Source organism: Knufia obscura (assembly GCF_036327395.1).
Source record: "Knufia obscura strain CCFEE 5817 isolate CBS 148926 chromosome Unknown scaffold_3, whole genome shotgun sequence".
NCBI lineage: Eukaryota > Fungi > Ascomycota > Eurotiomycetes > Chaetothyriales > Trichomeriaceae > Knufia > Knufia obscura.
This window is the reverse complement of record NW_027042689.1, coordinates 236235-253836: the sequence shown is the minus strand read 5'-3', so window position 1 is coordinate 253836 and position 17602 is coordinate 236235. Positions and strand designations below refer to the sequence as shown.

The window sequence follows — 17602 nt, the reverse complement described above, 5'->3', positions numbered from 1 at the left end:
ATCTGGCCAGTGGAGTGCCCGAATCCCGGACAGCACAATACTCTAGCCTATGGATGCAATCAGCCTTCACGATGCTTCGCATGATGATCGTCTTCATACATATGTACGAAACCAAAGCTGTCTTGCTTCAAAAGAATCGATTTACTTCTCTACTACAAGGATGCATTTATTGTGTTTCAGGACAAATGCCGGTATGGCGCGACATCTACGAGTAGCAAGCACGAACACCAGAACACCCGCACTTTTCAGGGGCCTTCACCATGGTTTCGTAACCTTCGAAACCGTCGCCCCGGCTGAGTCTGCTCCGCATCATCCAGCCACTACTGCAGTCTGTTTCCTTACCAGTGCCACTTTTCGTCTAGCGACTTACCAGACAAGTTCTAGCTTGAGATACAGGATCAGGGAATCTGATTTTGACTGCTCTCAATACCCCAAAGTTACCATATCGTCTCGAGCCTCAATCGTTTATTCGAGCTTCATGTTACACAAACTGCTCGGACTGCTTGACAATGCATATTGCCGTCCCGAAGAGACCAGCTGTCATCAACGTCTTACGTCTTCCTGCTGCATGGTCGATCACTGCACCATCTGACAGGCTACTCTAGTCCGTGTCGTAATAATGATGGTCAAGCCCAAGCCACCGCTCCAGGACGTCTGTCGGGTGAGGTCGCTGATCATCGAGCTTGAGGAGCCAAAGATTGAGGGCGCTCCATGTCTGCTGAATCAACCTGCTCAACCAATCATTGTAGCTTTTCCCCGGCCAGCACACGGGAAGCACATCGTTTTGCATGTTTGATCTTACCCTCGAGCAGCATCAAGTCGAATTTGCCTGTTGTCCTCGCCTGGACATCGACAGGAGGAAGCACTTTCGGTTATCGCCGTGGCATTGTTTGCTTGATCCACAAGGAGGCCACTCAAGTTCCTGTAGCAAAGTTCTAGTGGTTCTCGAATATCAGATGGTCCATCAGCCTAGTCCCGATCTCTGTGAGCAGCAAAATTCTCCAACACCTGCACAAGGTCCAACCGTGTATGAATATAGAACAAGCTTTCAGTAAACAATTATGACTTTACGAGCAGGTAATCCTGGGAAAGAGCGGTACAAGGCCTCGGGCTTGGCGTATACGGCTTTCCCGGCCGGGCATCAGCCTCGCTTGTCACGACCCCGAAAGCCATATGATCACGCAATCATATCTGTTCCGGCTATGCAACACAACTTCTTGCTGTTGTTGTCACTCCGTTGGATACATGTATCACATTGATTCCTACGCCCGCAAATTCCTGAACATTCAATTGATGGCTGACCTGCAACGGTTGAACCTGAAACCTGTTAGACTAACAAGGTTTAGCGCTAATCTTACAGACGCGTTACGGTACTACCACATCTTCCAAGATCTTGAAGATGTCGCAAGCCAGATCTCTTGTGGAAACCGGAACGCCAGCTCTAGCCCAAGCGTCTGGAGTTGAGCTGAGCCTCTAAGAAGCTTGGTTGTCCATTTCAATATAGACACTTAGACATGATACTACCGCAACATTGAACCCATATCCTAATCACAATACCTAGAGCCAAATAAAGCTATCACAGCCATGAATTACGAAATGTCGCATACGAAGCACGGCGGGAATGGTACGCGTGTCGGTGGAAGACGTATGCGCAACACTCGTGTACAGCAGACCCGGGCACTGACGCGTCGCAGCATTCAATCACGATCAGTCACGCGAAGCCGAAGAAGAATACGATCGCTTGCGCGACCTTGCGCGACAGGAAGCCTCAAAACGAGGTAACTGTTTCGAGCGCAGCAAAGAAGCCTATAACAGCGGCGATGGCGCTGCCGCAAAGGCCTTAAGCAACGAAGGAAAGGCCCATGGCGAGAAGATGGAACAATACAACAGGCAAGCTTCCGAGTTTATTTTTCGCGAGAACAATGCGACTGATCGTGTGCCGGCTGACACCATCGATTTGCATGGCCAATTCGTGGAGGAAGCGGAAGATATTCTCGAGGAGAGGATAAAATATGCGAGAAGTACTGGACAGACGCATCTGCATGTCATTGTGGGCAAGGGCAATCATAGTTCGGGACACATCCAAAAAATCAAACCGAGGGTAGAGCAGGTCTGCAGGGAGCTAGGCCTTGACTACCACACCGAGCCGAACGAAGGACGAATCTACGTCAACTTGACTGGTGGGAAGGTTGACATGGGTGCGGTCAACAATTGGCAAGGATATCAGCAGGGTTACGGCTATGGTGGACAGCAACAACAGTATGGCGGCTACCCAGGTCAACAACATAGCGGCTACCAGCAGCAGCCACAACCGCACTATCAACAGCACCCGCAGCAGCAACAGCAGCAAGAAGGAGGTGGGAATATCCTTTCTACCATTTTCAGGCTTCTTGCTAAGTGCTTCGGCGGCGGCAAATGAGCTTCTCGTGCCCGCCAGACTTCGCTGGTTGTGGTTCCCTAAAAGCTACATAGGTTGTTCGAGTAAGTGCGACACCCACCAACCCATCTCAAACTCCATACCATGTCTCTCGACTTCTGTGGTTGTCTGACCGCCTGCTTGACACACCGATCGTGTTTCGTAGTGCTTCGGCACTGGCATATTCTTCACAGAGGTTTAGCGTATCCCTGAGACAACACATCGAGCATTTCCTTATGGCAGAGCTTGTGAATTCATATGCAGGAATCGATGCAACGTCCACGCCCTACTCTCTTCCTACCATCCTTCGGTCGTATCAATTGACCGCCGGACCTCCTCATGTGCTTGTAGCGGCCTTTTCGTTGTACCGGTGGTGCCAACTAATCAACATCGTCGCAACACTTGATTGCCGGACAGGGTGTGTATCCATTGTGGACCACTCCATTATCCGAACTGCAAGGATGTGGTTGAGTCGATAGTGTAAGCACACCTTGCTGGCTGCAAGCCATACCTTTCGTCCGCCTTCCCGGACGAGCTGACACCTACCACGACGCTTGGCAGGCACGATTCTCCACCGGTTGCAGATATATAGAAGCAGGCAAAGAACCACAACGCTCATGACCAGAACTACACGATATCTACAGTGCAATAGCCCACATTACTTTGTCTAACCTCCTTGCTCATTACACAAAGTCTCGCAGAGAATAGTTTATACCTACAACAGATAACCCAGCGACAGCCATGGCAGCATCTGAATCCAAGACTCCCAAAATCATTTTTGGTACAGGCACCTGGGGCTCTTCCGATTCGCCTCTCGTGGATGTGACGACCCCAGACCAAGCCAAGAAATTCCTCGATATACTCAGAAACAACGGCGTCACCAATCTTGACACTTCGAGAGCCTACCCACTAGGTGCGCCCGGCACCTCCGAGGCCCTACTTGGCCAGATCAAAGCCCCAGATTCCTTCACAATCGACAGCAAAGTCATCAGCAACGACCCAGGCCACCACAAATCTGCTCGCGTTGCCGAAAGCGTGGACGCCTCGCTTCAGGCATTAGGTGTTAAGAAAGTGGATATCATGTTTCTTCACTGGCCGGACAGGACCGTGCCATTCACTGAGCCGCTAGTTGCGCTGAACGAGGCATACAAGCAAGGCAAGTTCGAACGCTTTGGTTTGAGCAATTACTCTGCTTCGGAAGTCGAGGAGATCATACAGATCTGCGAGAAGGAAGGTTACGTGAAGCCAACAGTCTACCAGGGCCAATACAATGCCTTGTGTCGACGAGGCGAGAAGCAGTTGTTTCCGACTCTTCGAGCAAACAACATGGCGTTCCATGCATATAGTCCTGCAGCGGGCGGCGCGTTGAACGCCGGCAGCAGCCGAGCAGCAAACAAGGTATATCGCATTCTTGCTCTCTAACCCTTCAGACTATCATGCTGACATGTACTCTAGACTTTGCTTGGCGAACTGACTCGCGCATGGTACGGCGGCAACAAAAAAGCACTTGCCGCGGAAGCTGCTCAGAAACATAATATGACGGGCCATGAACTCGCCCTTCGTTGGGTGCTTTACCACTCTGCCATTGACTATAGTCTTGGTGATGCTGTCATAGTAGGTGCTAGTCGCTCAGCTCAGCTCGAAGAGACCTTACAGATGATCAAGAAAGGTCCTCTGCCAGAGGACTTGGTCAAGGCCGTGGACGATATCTGGGAAGCTGTCGAACCAGAGGCTACGAGCTATAGTCCTTGGGTTGACACTGAAGGAAAGGCATTCTCGTTGCCGATCTCGGAGATCTCGGAGAAGGACGTAAAATAGGTCATCGTGGTGCTAAAAGGCCAGCGTGAGTAGATTCATGTTGGGCTCTGCCCTTCAGAATCGAATCCTGCATCTTTGAGAAGCACATTCTGTTACACGATCAAGCGACCTGTCCATGCACCTCGCGTCAAATACCACTTTTCACTCTCCATTGCTGTGTCTCGGGTAAGCATTTACATATCACATTTGGGTTCGATTTGAGACAAAACTTACGCAATGATCAAGCTTATAGGACGCGTCGATACCACAACAAAGAAGCACGCTCACACACTGTCAGAGGGAGGAACAGTGTCTGAGACAGCAATACGAGCCATGGCAGGTACACTCCTTTTAGTAGGATAATGATACAGATCTCCTATATTATCCTGCTAACAACCCGCTTTCTCTTCCAAATCTTATCCAGCTCAAGACCATCAACATCAACATCCCACACTATGTCAGATTCTACGGCGACAGACCTTCTACCTTTCGAAGATCTCACTTCTCATTGCACAGTATATTGGTTAAAGGTTGGAATTGAGAGGAAAGATCTCTACATGCCGGATCATATCCTTTGTCATATACCATATTTTGCCAGGCTTATGGAATCAGGTGATATCTCACCGCAAAAGTCATTCTGGATACCAGAATGTAAGCCAGAGAGCTTAGCAAAGCTCTTCAGGTATCTCGCGTTTGGCATACCCGAGGACGAGATACGATCTGCTCAACAAGCTGACGACTATGTCAAGATCTATGTCGAAGCCCTGAAGATAGATGATGGCGATCCTCCCACGCGACTACGTTATCAGATCCTGAACAAATTAGTCGCTTTCTATGCTACGTCCACTCCGGACTGGAGCACGATAACCTTGTTCAGAAATTACCCAGAACGTGGCAACGATCAGCTCTTCGAGCTGCTTCTTCTTGAATACGCTCACAGGCTGTCATCTGCCCTGTTCATACGTCCCTTTCATCTCCTATGGGCAATCGACTACCTGGGATCGTCCAACGTGCTGAGTAGGTGGATGCCTGCAGATGCGTTTGCACCTTGCAATGGCACTTCAACATACGGTGGGGTCGGGGCCAATTGGACTCGCGACTCTATACAACATTGAGTTGCGCGATGACTGCCGACCGATGGTAGCCATGAACGAGATCATTATGGTTGATTCAACAGCATCACACGACCGCTATCTTTGCGAATGCGAGATCTGTAGAGATTTAGCAACTCGATGGGACGAAGAAGAGGAGCGGCAGGTAATGAAAGCTCGAGAGGAGAAGGAAGCTCAGGGGCAGCTTGAAAACGAAGACGAAGACGAAGACGAAGCCGAAGACGAGTACGACGATGAAGACGAAGACGAAAACGCATATACCATGAGTAAGGTGGGTATGGAGCTCGATGGGCACACGTCGGACCAACGTTCGTTCCATTAGTATGCATGACCTCCGGTCAGCTCCGGAACACATAATCAATCCCGAGCACTAAGCAGAATTCAAAAACGACACAGTTCCCACTGTCAATTGACAACCCAGATCAGATGCAAAGAAGTCCGGTGAGCAGATTCGAGGACGGTCAGTCTGAGAGAAATTGAGGCGTTGGAGGAACCTAGAGGGCGAACAATCTGTGTCAGGCCGCACAGCAAGGTGAGCATGGAGTCTTGCATGTCACAGATTAGAGTGATCAGCTGGCATTGCACAATCAAACTACTAAAGCTCTTCAGCGGTCAGGTTGACTTCGAAGTCCACGTCTTCTATGACTATCATCCATAACAACCATCATGCTCACCGCGATCAATATCTCCTTCGTCCTCCTACTTCGTCCTGTTCCGTCAAAGACAAGCTCGGCGGGTTATGCCAGACGCTATCTCCTCTGCGCGAACAGTGATTCAGACCTCCTCAGCTTCTCTTTTCCAATGTGATACCGATCTTGCATCTCACAGTGACAGCAAAGTTAAAGACAAAGAGGACTTTCGGAAAGCGCTAGATGCCGGCGCCCTCCACACCTCCACCTCCGCATTTTCAGGGATCAGTCTTGGCGTGCATGAAAGCACCACTTGCCTCGGTATGCTACCGGCTGAGCTCAGAATTCTGTACCACCACAAAAGTACCATGGTGGTAGTACATAAGCTACACACATGTCTCGGCGCTTTCGGGCTCCATGCCATGCCAACACTTCCACCGCTTTCGAGGCTTCATACAAACAAATATACTCCCTTGACCTGCAATGCTCACCACAGTCTTAGTCATCTTCGTCTGTCTCAACGTCGCGCTCTGGGCCGAAGAACAATCACCAGCAGCAAAACTACCCTAATTCCTGCCTTCTAACATACCCGTCCAGCCAGTCACACACATAAGCACCTCACAACCACCCACCATGCCCTGGCTCGCCAAAGAACATGTCGAACTTCCTGCCTCAGACGCCACCTCCTTCGCCCTCGACCACTGCGACTACGACCCCGACACCCCCATCTACCACGACCTCGAAAACCCAACCCGCACAATCTCGTACCGTCAAGCCAACACCCTCGTCCGCAAACTAGTATGTGGTTTCCGCCGCGCCGGTCTAAAACCCGGCGACTGCTTCGCCATCACCTCCTTCAACGAGATAATGTTCAGCATGCTTTTCCTCGCTGGCGTTGGGGCAGGCGGGATCTTCTCCGGTATGAACCCCGCGTATCGCGGTCACGAGATAAGACACCACATCCGGACTGCAAAAGTGTCCTTCTGTATTTGTGAGCCGGAGTTTCTGGGTGAGTTAGTTCCCGTACTTGATGCCGAGGGTATCAGCAGGGACAAACTCTTCGTGTTTGATACTAGACCCGAACAGGTCGTTCCGTCTGGGTTTCGTTCCTGGAACTGGCTGGTGGAGCAGGGAAGCGAAGAGTGGGATCGCTGCTATGACGCTGAGATCCTCAAGAATCGCGAACTGAGTAGATTGACCACAAGCGGGACGACCGGCCCACCGAAATTCGCGATGCAGACGCATTTCAACGGGACGAGTTACCATACCATGGTCAGTCAGGGGCGGGATACACCCTGGGACCCGCGCGTGTTGAGTGTTTTGCCGTCGTTCCATGTTGCGACCGTGCCGGCTGTACATGTGAGCCCGTTGCATAATGGGACGAAGATCTGGATTATGAGGCGGTTTGATCTGGAGGCGTATTTGGGTGCGATTCAGCGGCATAGAATCACGGATTTGGGGATGGCGCCGCCACTTGTGATTGCGATTATCAATAGTCCGGTGACGAAGAAGTATTCGTTGAAGAGTGTGCGGCGGATTGGGTGTGGTGCTGCGCCGTTGGACGCTGAGAGTCAGAATCGGTTGCAGGCGTTGTGTGCGGATGATTGTGTGTTTACGCAGGTGTGGGGGATGACGGAGACGACGTCTGCGTTGAGTTTGTTTCGGTATCCGGAGATGGATGATACGGGGAGTGTGGGGAATTTGTTCTTGCCGGGGACGGATGTTAAGTTAATTGATGATGAGGGGAGGGATGTTACTGGTTTTGATGTGAGAGGCGAGTTGTGTGTGAAGGGTCCGACGATTATTAAGGGGTATTATAATAATGAGAGGGCGAATGCTGAGAGTTGGGATAGTGAGGGATATTTCAAGACCGGGGATATATTGTATTGTGATGGAAAGATGGGGAAGTGGTATGTTGTTGATCGGAAGAAGGTATGTTGGACCCATTCCTTCTCTGATGTATCGTGGAGGTGCTCGTCCAGTTGCGCCAGTCCGTCATGGCCGACTGTCAATATATTTGGCCGCGTGACATCTTCTGGTTGTTGACGACGACTAACATCTACCACAGGAACTCATCAAAGTCCGTGGCTTTCAAGTCGCCCCACCGGAACTCGAAGGTCTCCTCCTCACGCACCCCGATATCGCAGACTGTGCCGTAATAGGCATACCCGGCCGCAACAAGGCTCACGACGACGAGAAACCACGAGCATATGTTGTGAAACAGGCGGGCTCGAAGCTGACAGAAGACGACGTCAAGAAGCTGATATCGGACAATCTGGCCGGGTACAAAAGGCTGACGGGTGGGGTGGTGTTTGTGCCGGAGATCCCAAAGAGTCCGAGTGGGAAGATCCTGAAGAGGGTATTGAGAGAGAGCCTGGAGATGGAGGATAAGGCGTTGGCGCATAGGGCTCAGGCTAAGCTGTGAGGGGTAGTACTTCGTGGTGTTCGAGCTCTCAGCTTGTAGAAGGGCTGCAGCGGCCTGCTCAAGTGCTTTGTTCGCAGCGTCTGGCTTCAACGTTCTTGGCGCTGGATTCCATGGCAGATACCGTAGACGTGCAGTACCAGCCGGTCGATCAAGGCTGGAAGATCTGCCCTCTGAGTCGGCTCGTACAGCACAAGCTCTTTCTTGGACTAATGTGTGAAAAAGAAGTCTTTGTGGTTTCAACAGGACTTGCTCAGTCATCTTTTTTCTGCTCTATCTTTCCTCTTGTAGCATCGGACGGCGGGTAGTTCTCGGTCACGCTAAGATCGATTCTCCTTCCAATGCCTAGTCTTATGCCGTTGGTGATCAAGCGCCCTACGCCCCAGCCCAATACCACGCCCCACAGTACTGTACAGGGCCACTTCTGCCACTCTCGATCCCAGTCGAGCGCTATGGGGATAGCGCCAAACCAACCACCGACCATTGCGCCTACAGCGCCGGCCCAAACTCCCGCCTCATCGAATGGAAGCCATGCTGCGCTGACGTCCCGCCACGCTGCGGTTGAGACACCATGGGTGTAGAATATGGGTAATGTACCGAGCAGCGACACGTGTACTGCCAGAGCCAAAGTGTGCGGGAGGAGCGAGGTTGGGTATAGTGGTGCACCTAAGATTAGTGCCAGAATCATAAGAGGCACAGGTGGGATTGTGAGGGATAGTATGAGCGCGAGAGTGGTGGGCTGTAGAGCCTGTCAGCATTTATACGCACTTCATGGCGTGAATCCACTCACCAATATCCTGCTCAGCCAGGTCCCACCACCATCTTTCAATGTCTCTGATGCTGTCGCAGTCTTTCCTGTGCCCCTTGTCCCTGGTACTCCCAACTTCTTCTTTTGCGAACTCGTCCCCTTTGTGCCGCTCGCACTTCCCCTGATCAATTCCCCGTCCGTCGTCCCACTGTTCCAATTGCCCACGCTCGGTAGACATATGGCGCAGTAGAGACACTGTGAAATGGCTAGAGGGAAGAGGTCTTGTATCATTGTGCTCAGTGGGTCGCGAACCAGCGCGCCCGCCCTGAGATAGTAGTAGACGAGCAGCTGTCCCGTATGTGCATAGCTGTAGTATCGAGCCAGATCAGATTGCAGGAGAGGAATTGCATTTGTCTTGGGTGTCAACAGCCGTTGAGCGGCCGGAATATGCTTGGTTTCGGGGAGGAGGTTGATGAGCGTTTGCGACATCGTGCGACCCAGTGGGAGGACATGAAAGGAGTGACGGTAGTTGGATCAATCGTGGTATGCTACTAGTGATGGTTGTACTGGCAGCACTTCATGAACAGCAATGTCCTTTCAACTTCCGAATATTTTCCGGCCGTCTTTCTTGGCGCGACCTCGCTGTCGGCAAGAACGCGTCAACAACATCGCTCTTTCCTTCTACATATCGAGACGTGCTTTACCTGAACTTCATTACCTACATTTAAAACGTTAGCGACATTGGACGGCTCTACGCATATCTCTCTCCTCAAAGGATTGGGTTCTGAGGACTTGCCAAACGAGGCAATCATGCCTCGGCAAGGTCGCACACCTCCTCACGCCTGGCAGATGCCCGCATACAGCATCAAGAGCTCACGCATCTGTTGCCTCAGGGTAGACACTCTTTGAAGGTGAGTCTATCATTTTAAGCCCTTAAAATATCAATCCGTGCTACGTCTGCTCATTGTCGATACTCAATATGGCTCCAACCACAATCGACCTTTCTGCCATTAAGCAGCGAACATGGACGTCCGATCTATCATACACGCCCACAAACATAGTCTCTTACAACATATCAATCGGGGTCGATGGGTCTAATCTTACTCGCTGCTGGGAAGACCATCCAAACTTTCATGTTCTGCCTACATTTGCATCCCTTGCCGTCGTTGACATGATGGGAAAAGTCACCCGATCCATGCCTGATTTCCTACCGAACTTCAAGTCCTACAACCATGTCCATGGCGAGCACTACCTTGAACAGTACCAACCATTTCCAGTGAAATTCCCAGGTACAACTCTCCACTCCACTGCTCAGATCGTAGACATCGTCGATCGAGGCAAAGGCGTCACAGTCCAAGTCGGCATCACCACTTTCGACAAACCTACGGGCGAGAAGCTTTGCTACAACGAGTGGACATCGTTCATTCGTCAGGTACCCGGAAAAGGTGCAACTCGACCAGCAGCATCACCATCTGTGAAGTTACCTGCGCGGGCTCCTGATGCAATTGATAGTCACAAAACAACCCACACGCAGTCAGCCCTTTACCGCGCTACCACCACAGAATGGAATCCAATGCATATCAGTCCGGCTCACGCTAAAGAAGGAGGATTCCATGCCCCGATCCTGTCTGGTACATGCACGGTTGGTATGGGTGTCAGGCACATCATAGATATGTTCGGCGATGGAGATGTTGCTCGTTTCAAGAGCGTCAAGCTAAGATTGAGTGCTCCTGTCATTATTGGGGAGCAAGTCCAGACGGAGATGTGGATTGATGCTCCGGAATCACAGGAAAAAGCTAGCAATGGTGTGACGCGGGTCGTATACAGACAGGTTGTGGTCGCCGATGAGTTGGCTGCAAGCAAAGATAGAGTTGTCATCAGCAATGCTGTTGTCGAGCTTTGGGATGAAAAGCAACCAAAGAGTAAGATCTAACGAGTTGCAAACGTGCTCATGGGGTTGCCAAGAACGCGGAGACGGTCTGTGGAAAGTTTCGTGTTCGAGAACATCTTCCGGATAGGGTACCAAAGTTGGAGACTGCGACGCAGAAAGCTACTCGACCATTGTCCGTCCACCCAGAGCCTCAGAAATGCAGTGTTGCTCTGTGTGGTAGGTGGTGGATACATGTGAAAAGCTTCAGCAGGAATCATGAGGCTGAACTGACAACCCGTACGAGCTTGCTATGAACCATATATCCACGAGCTTATGCTCGTCGTGACAGCTGCTCAAGCTGAATTGCACAGTATTCAGAGAATGTACTCGAAATCCTACTTTGCCCACCGCCCATCAATGACCGATATGATGTTTGAGCAACCTTCTCGCAAGCGTGCTGGTACTTTGACTTACGTCGCACCATCGGAACCAGCTCAGCGGGTATGAACCATGTACAAGTCTGTTGGGCACAAATGCTGACATTTCAAGGCAAAACTGGCTTCTTTGGAGCAATCGCACAGCACTGGTCTCGTCTTCCCTCAGCACAACGCTAGCTTATTCAGCAACGATCCCGACCAGATCCAACAGTACACTGCTGCAGCACAACTCGTTAATATGTCCAACGCCCTGAACAGCAAGTTTGTACCACAAGTGGACTTCCAACGAGTGATGAAACCCATCAAATCTCGTCCTGGCCATGGTGCCGCACGCAACGAGTATCCATTCCCAGTACAACCCAAACCTGCACCAACACCGAACAACAAGCATCTCCAAATCAGCCTGCCACGCCCCGATCCCACCGAAGACCTCTCCATCGAACCACACCCTAGCTCACAGATGCGACCGGGAATCTTACCGCTCCCAACACCACCTCGCTCGAACCCCTCCATCCAATCCCTCCTCTCCGCCTCTCCACCCTCAACATCCAACAATGTCACACCCTGCCCCAAATTACCAACCATGCCCTCCGCCCCCCGCCCCTCAATCTCCTCAACATTCACCCCAACCAGCATCAGCCCGCGCACCTCCCTCGCCTCAACAGCCTCACCATGGCCCTCCCTATCCTCAACCTGCACAACCGCAACCGCCAACTCCTCCCTCTCAGTCCCCACCCCAAACACATCCATCTCCGGCTCCATTTCCCCAAACACCGTCTTCGATTCCGCCGCCGCCTCCCTAAAACGTCTCCTCATGGCCGACGACATGGGTATGTCGCCCGATGAGATACGCGAGCTAAATGATTTCGCAAGCAGTCAGAGCCAGAAACGGAATGGTAGAGTCCTGGTTAAGAAGAAGCCTATGATGAGGCGGCCGAGTAGTCAGCGGCGGGTTAGTAAGGTGAGCCACGGAAATGGGAAGCGAGGCAGTGGGAGGAGTGAGAGTGGGGCGCCTGGAGAGAACAGAAGCGGGAATAGCAGGGGAAGTCTAGTGCGCAGCAGCGTGGATGTGAGCAATTCTGCGCAGATATCCGTACAAGGACGGGGACAGGCACCGCCTCGCTGGCGGGAGGTCAACTGGTCGAGGTCGAGATCTAGATTCAGTGACTCGTCGTCTGCGTCTGCGGCGTCCTCTATGTCCCGACTTGACTCCATTTCAGCTCCACATGCTGAGTTCGACAGAATGCCAGTCGAGCTGAGGAACGAATCCATTGAGTCCAATACACCAGTGCCACTGAACATGGAAGTCGACAGCCAAGACGAAGACGATGAGTCCCTAATGGACATCGATATGTCTGAGCTGAGAGCCTCGCGCGTGTCTATGAGTACGGGCATGGGCATGTGTGTTGGCGAGTCGAGGCGCAGAAGGGGTCTGGATATGACGAGGAGTGTGCCGGAGAAGGTTGGGACGAGGGCTGTCGGGGTGGTTTTCGGCCCATGTAAGGGCGGCTATTGTTGCAGAAGTTGTGGGAGGTGTAATTGATGAGGTGGGGCGTGAAGGCTTGCGGTTCGAGGTCAGAAGTTTAGACGGCAGGTGTAGGTCACTGGTTGACCGGGGATAGTGGTATATGCGGCTTGCGTTACGTTGTTGAACTCACGAGCACGTCGAGGATACCGCTTAATCGCTATGGTCGTCTTCGGCCACTCAACAAAATTGACAATCTATCTGTCAGCGCTGATGAAGCGACTGTAATCTATGCCTGGCAGCTGCGTCCCAGTGCCCGACAGTATTGATTCGTTGCAAGCCATCAATAGTCTGCTCAAAGCATATGCCGCCAACCTCCATGTACCCGTTCCTACAAGCATTTACCTAGAGATTGTTCTTGCCGGAGAAGGTGTGAGGTCGCGGTTGGACCTGGAGGAGTCTAAGGACGAGGCATATCAAGCAGAGGGCCAACTAAGATGGCCAGTGATTTAAGCTTTGGACTCTGAAAAGAAGGTGGTAGTATGAACAGGAAGCAGAATCTGTGAAAGGACTGCGAACAAAATTGGAGATGACGTGCATGGGGATTCTGCTCATCGCCAGCCGCGTTGTCAGAAAGCAAGAGCCTAAGCGGAGAGACTACAGAAGCAGCAAAACCCATGAAGCGCAGCGTTTCTGGATGGAATACAGTTGATCACAGTGCGAAGTGTTGCCAGACGAGTGACTGAGCAAACTTAAAGATAATCCTGCTTTTGGAAACCCTCATCGGTGACCGCCTTTGACCTGCGAAGCATAGCGCGAGATACGTACAAGATGCCAATGGTCATTCCTCCGCAATTGACAGCAATGCTTCTCCCTCCAGACCAGAAGTGCGAATTCCTTCTAGTGATTTCCTCGACCTTGGCCTCGGCCACGACCTCGAACACCACTGCTTCTGTCACCATTATTGCCTCGTTCACTGTGTCCTCCTCGTCCACCTCGTGCTGAGCGACCTGCGACAGCCCCACCCCGGCCAACCCCAGAGCGACCAGCGATCTGATCTCGCGCAGCATTTGCAGCTGCTTGCACCTGCGCTCGATACGCCTCAGCATCTCTTCTTTGACGATCGAGCTGTCCTTGCATGCGTCGAACTTCTCTTCTCTGTTCCTCCTCAGCTCTCCGGGCCTGACGAAGCTGGCTCGTCTGGTCTTCGAACTCGGCTTCTGCTTGGCGCATCTGGTCTGTCAGGTAGTGTGCCTCGTCTAGTGACTGTTCCAGATCGGCGTTCCTCTCTTGAAGATCCGCTACTGTCTTCTCGAGTTCCCCACGAAGCTCGACGTTCTCGATGGCCAGTCGCATGGCACCTCGATGACTCAGGGCGGCAGCCGAGCGACAGAGGTCGACCAAGTCGTCATGTGAGCGGTGGGTCAAGCCACTTGCTCTGAGATCTTCCTTAGTCCGATATGCACGTTCATCAACGATTGCGTAGACGTCATTTAGACCGGTTGTCCCGGAGTGCCATATATTGTTCTTAGACGCGCCAGATGTAGGGGTCATAACAAGGTCGTTGATATCGGCGGTTGCCCACTCGACTTGCTTGAGACGTCGGACTTTTGGGGCGTCGATGACTCGGTCCTGCATAGTGGTTAGCACGACTTCCACACTGTATCCAATGGTGAGACTTACCTCTTCTACAATTCGCTCTTGTCTGGTAGCATCGCTCCATTTGCTCATACATTTCCACTCTCGGCAGTCTTCTTTGGTTCCCCCTTCGTATCCCCGATCCACAATGATAGAGTTGCATACAAGCTCTTCATCAGCTTCGAATGTTGGACCGCTGTGGGCAGGTTTAATGACTCGATTGAGGGTAGGATGAGACGGAAGGACAAAAGAGCCGAACCTAATTATAGCTCTTTGCTCTTGCTGCTGGCGGGTGATCGTTCCGTAGGGGTCGCCGGATGCTGTCTCATCACATGGCACATCTGCCTTCCAAGTCTCGTATAAACTAGAGACCTGAAGCTCAGTCAAGCTGGGCAAGCGCTTGGCAAGCGTTTTGATAAGACCAGGCCACTCTTCCTCCATGTAGTCCAAACGTGAGCTTTTTATTGTCATGCTCAGGCGCCTTATTCGTGAGCAATGACCTTTGCCATAGGCGCGTGTCATATCAGCCAGCAGGTTCGCATCGCAGACAAACTGCTGTCGACCAATATATTCAGTTGCCAGGTTCCGTGTGAAGTGGCTGGCTTGCAGGAGACCTTCCATATTCGTGAGCGCTATTGGTTGGCTGCTACGAGATTCCCAGCGTTGAATAGGCTTGGTTTCTGCTCCGATACGACCTTGATGATCGAATATAAGCGCCAGAATCATGTCTCGAAGTTCGGTCGGAAGATCTTCGAATCTCGCCAGACTGTCGGCATTGATTTGATATAGCGCGATGAAGCATTGTGGTGTAGGAAGCGCAGGGATTGGCGAGGCGGTTTGCGGTAGCTGGAAATCCATTGTGCCGAAATTACTGACAGCTGATGGTGGGCAGTCGTCGAAGATAGTCGAACCTGTCGTGTAGAAGGGTGGACAAAAGAATTTCGAGACCGACAACGAGCAGAGAGATAAGATGGGTCTGTCGTTTCGTTAGTGGAGAGGCAAGATGTTGAGAATGGTCCAGAAATGGTCAGCAGCAAGAAAGAATTATGGTCGTCTCCTGGCAAGAAGTTATGTTCGCCGCAAGTGCCGTTATCCGTTTGGCGGCAGTGATACTGTTAGTGACTGGCATGGTGCCACAGTTAGGCAGTCATTGTGTTTCTGAATGTATGTGATATTGACATTGAGTGACATATCGGCTACCAGGCATATTTGAACGGAGCGTTAGGTTCTGGAAGTGCGAATGGATGCAGCCCCACGATTGGCGTTTGCTGACTAGAAGCAAGGTGATGGCGCTGCCTAGCACAGTCGCGAAGACATAGCAGCACGTGTTCCACCGAGCTCAGAGGCAGAGCCTGCATCTCACATCTGCTGAGGATTTTGAGAAGAAAAATAGACAGTAGTAGCGTTCAGCCCTTCGTTAATTTATCATCGTGTTTGCTGGAGTTAGCAGAAGTGTGTTCGCAATCAGTATGCAACCCAGCAATGAGGCAAGCGCGAAATCAAACAGGGAAGATGCAAGCAGAGGGAGAGAATGTGATTACTTTCAGAGCTATAGTCGAAGTCTCTTGTCCAGCAAGAAGTATTATCATTAGCATCGAAGAAATCGAAACGTGGACTTACCTCAATGAGGGCAGAATGGCAACCTACCACCAGTCAAGAATCAAGCCGCTGTCAGCAGTCGCCGCAGTTTGTGGACGTGCAGTTGATTTGGCGCTCGCCGGCCACTGACCAGGTAACGTAAATGGGGTATTGCTGACGTTGCACTGGTGCTCGATGTATGAAGTTGGTCGAGCTCTGCTGATGTCGATGGGCGCTGGTCGATGCTTCGGGTGATATTGTGGTGAAGGGAAACCCTGTTCAATCCCGCTGTTGCTGGTGCCATCAAGGTCAAGCTCAGCAACAACCTTGAAGGAGGTATAGTTGCTAACGGGTGCGCTGTTGATTTCCTGTCGGTCGTCGGGTTGCTTACCTTTGTCCGCCGGCTGGATCTCTTCAACAAGGTTCCAGAAGTCGGTGAGATCGATCTCTGTCACGTCTTCCCTACCCGACAAACTCTTCATCTCCACTTCGATACCTTCACTACTGAAGTCGAATGCGAGCGGGACGTATTCATAGCAACGAGCTGGTCGAGGACTGCGCACCTCCTCCTTGAAGGGCGTTTGATAGGCAGATTGTCTATGTAGACTTGAAGTCCGCCGAGTGAACCAGGCCTTTTCGAGAGTTACAAGGTCGAAACCTTCATGACTGCAGACTGAGATATGCCGCTGCGCTTGACAGGCCTGCTCCACCCGAGATGTTGGGCCAGAGATTGAAGAGTGCTCGCCTGACTGGTCAGGGCTGGAGGCACCCGCTGATGTCCGTGAGGCTCCAAAGGTTGGACATAGCCAACTGATCTTTGCCTTCTTTGTGGTCTTGACTTTCTCAGTGTCTCGGTTGCGCCGGCCCAGCCGGGCGCGAAATCGTGAGAAGGATGTCATGCCGTAAGTATTCTATGGTTGTTTCTTACCTCTAGATATCTGTGTCTTACTCTTCTTCTAGTAGGGACTAACTCGGGTCCTACGTAAAGATCTCTTTGATGTAACTAAATGCTCCGTGGTAGAAAACCCGGAGAAACGAAGAGGACATGTCGACTTATTTGTGGTATGCGGAGCTGCTCGAAGACAAACGGCTTTGTGCGTCGGCCGGATATTCGAGGTTCGAACAATGACAGAGGAACTTTGTATGATGCTCCTAGTCGTTGAAATGGTGCATAAGTCTTTGTTCAACGATCCTCAGCTCGATCGCAGCTAGAATTTGCCGACGGCCTCGAGGCCGGGTTCCGCCAACATTCGGCTTGCGAACCCGACATTCGCGCCGGAGGACGCTGTTCCTCAACCATGAAGCAAGTATTGCTATGAGAGGTCTGTGATTCAACATCGACGCGTTCTGAGGCATGATGTGTGCCGAGAATAAGGTCGTCTTCACATACAGTTTGATTCAATGCAGGATCATGTCGTGGTCAGCAATCTACGATCGCGCAGAGGGTCACGAGTTAACACACAGAGCTGAAGAGATAACGACTGGAACTT

The 17602-nt window shown here is 51.6% G+C and overlaps 9 protein-coding genes across 9 annotated transcripts; 6 read left to right on the top strand and 3 right to left on the bottom strand.

Annotated features, from left to right (window-relative positions):
* Window positions 1-1596: 1596 nt before the first annotated feature.
* PMZ80_003159 (uncharacterized protein) lies at window positions 1597-2419 on the top strand (the record flags this gene model as incomplete). Its single annotated transcript, XM_064871588.1, has 2 exons — window positions 1597-1645; window positions 1695-2419. 2 exons carry the CDS (start codon window positions 1597-1599, stop codon window positions 2417-2419), a joined length of 774 nt encoding a protein of 257 aa, XP_064731968.1.
* A 738-nt stretch (window positions 2420-3157) lies between these two features.
* On the top strand, window positions 3158-4234 carry PMZ80_003158 (uncharacterized protein; the record flags this gene model as incomplete). The annotated part of the gene is made up of 2 exons (XM_064871587.1): window positions 3158-3814; window positions 3872-4234. 2 exons carry the CDS (start codon window positions 3158-3160, stop codon window positions 4232-4234), a joined length of 1020 nt encoding a protein of 339 aa, XP_064731967.1.
* A 434-nt stretch (window positions 4235-4668) lies between these two features.
* Window positions 4669-5647, top strand: PMZ80_003157 (uncharacterized protein; the record flags this gene model as incomplete). The annotated part of the gene is made up of 2 exons (XM_064871586.1): window positions 4669-5230; window positions 5358-5647. 2 exons carry the CDS (start codon window positions 4669-4671, stop codon window positions 5645-5647), a joined length of 852 nt encoding a protein of 283 aa, XP_064731966.1.
* Window positions 5648-6587: 940 nt separating this feature from the next.
* ACTT5 (Acyl-CoA synthetase actt5) lies at window positions 6588-8379 on the top strand (the record flags this gene model as incomplete). Its single annotated transcript, XM_064871585.1, has 2 exons — window positions 6588-7886; window positions 8023-8379. The coding sequence occupies 2 exons, from the start codon at window positions 6588-6590 to the stop codon at window positions 8377-8379; spliced, it is 1656 nt and encodes a 551-aa protein (XP_064731965.1).
* A 250-nt stretch (window positions 8380-8629) lies between these two features.
* GPI11_1 (Glycosylphosphatidylinositol (GPI) anchor assembly protein) lies at window positions 8630-9613 on the bottom strand (the record flags this gene model as incomplete). Its single annotated transcript, XM_064871584.1, has 2 exons — window positions 8630-9115; window positions 9167-9613. The coding sequence occupies 2 exons, from the start codon at window positions 9611-9613 to the stop codon at window positions 8630-8632; spliced, it is 933 nt and encodes a 310-aa protein (XP_064731964.1).
* A 490-nt stretch (window positions 9614-10103) lies between these two features.
* PMZ80_003154 (uncharacterized protein) lies at window positions 10104-11057 on the top strand (the record flags this gene model as incomplete). Its single annotated transcript, XM_064871583.1, has 1 exon — window positions 10104-11057. One exon carries the CDS (start codon window positions 10104-10106, stop codon window positions 11055-11057), a length of 954 nt encoding a protein of 317 aa, XP_064731963.1.
* A 354-nt stretch (window positions 11058-11411) lies between these two features.
* Window positions 11412-12974, top strand: PMZ80_003153 (uncharacterized protein; the record flags this gene model as incomplete). The annotated part of the gene is made up of 2 exons (XM_064871582.1): window positions 11412-11495; window positions 11544-12974. 2 exons carry the CDS (start codon window positions 11412-11414, stop codon window positions 12972-12974), a joined length of 1515 nt encoding a protein of 504 aa, XP_064731962.1.
* An 822-nt stretch (window positions 12975-13796) lies between these two features.
* PMZ80_003152 (uncharacterized protein) lies at window positions 13797-15392 on the bottom strand (the record flags this gene model as incomplete). Its single annotated transcript, XM_064871581.1, has 2 exons — window positions 13797-14528; window positions 14580-15392. 2 exons carry the CDS (start codon window positions 15390-15392, stop codon window positions 13797-13799), a joined length of 1545 nt encoding a protein of 514 aa, XP_064731961.1.
* A 785-nt stretch (window positions 15393-16177) lies between these two features.
* Window positions 16178-17011, bottom strand: PMZ80_003151 (uncharacterized protein; the record flags this gene model as incomplete). Its single annotated transcript, XM_064871580.1, has 1 exon — window positions 16178-17011. One exon carries the CDS (start codon window positions 17009-17011, stop codon window positions 16178-16180), a length of 834 nt encoding a protein of 277 aa, XP_064731960.1.
* Window positions 17012-17602: the final 591 nt, after the last annotated feature.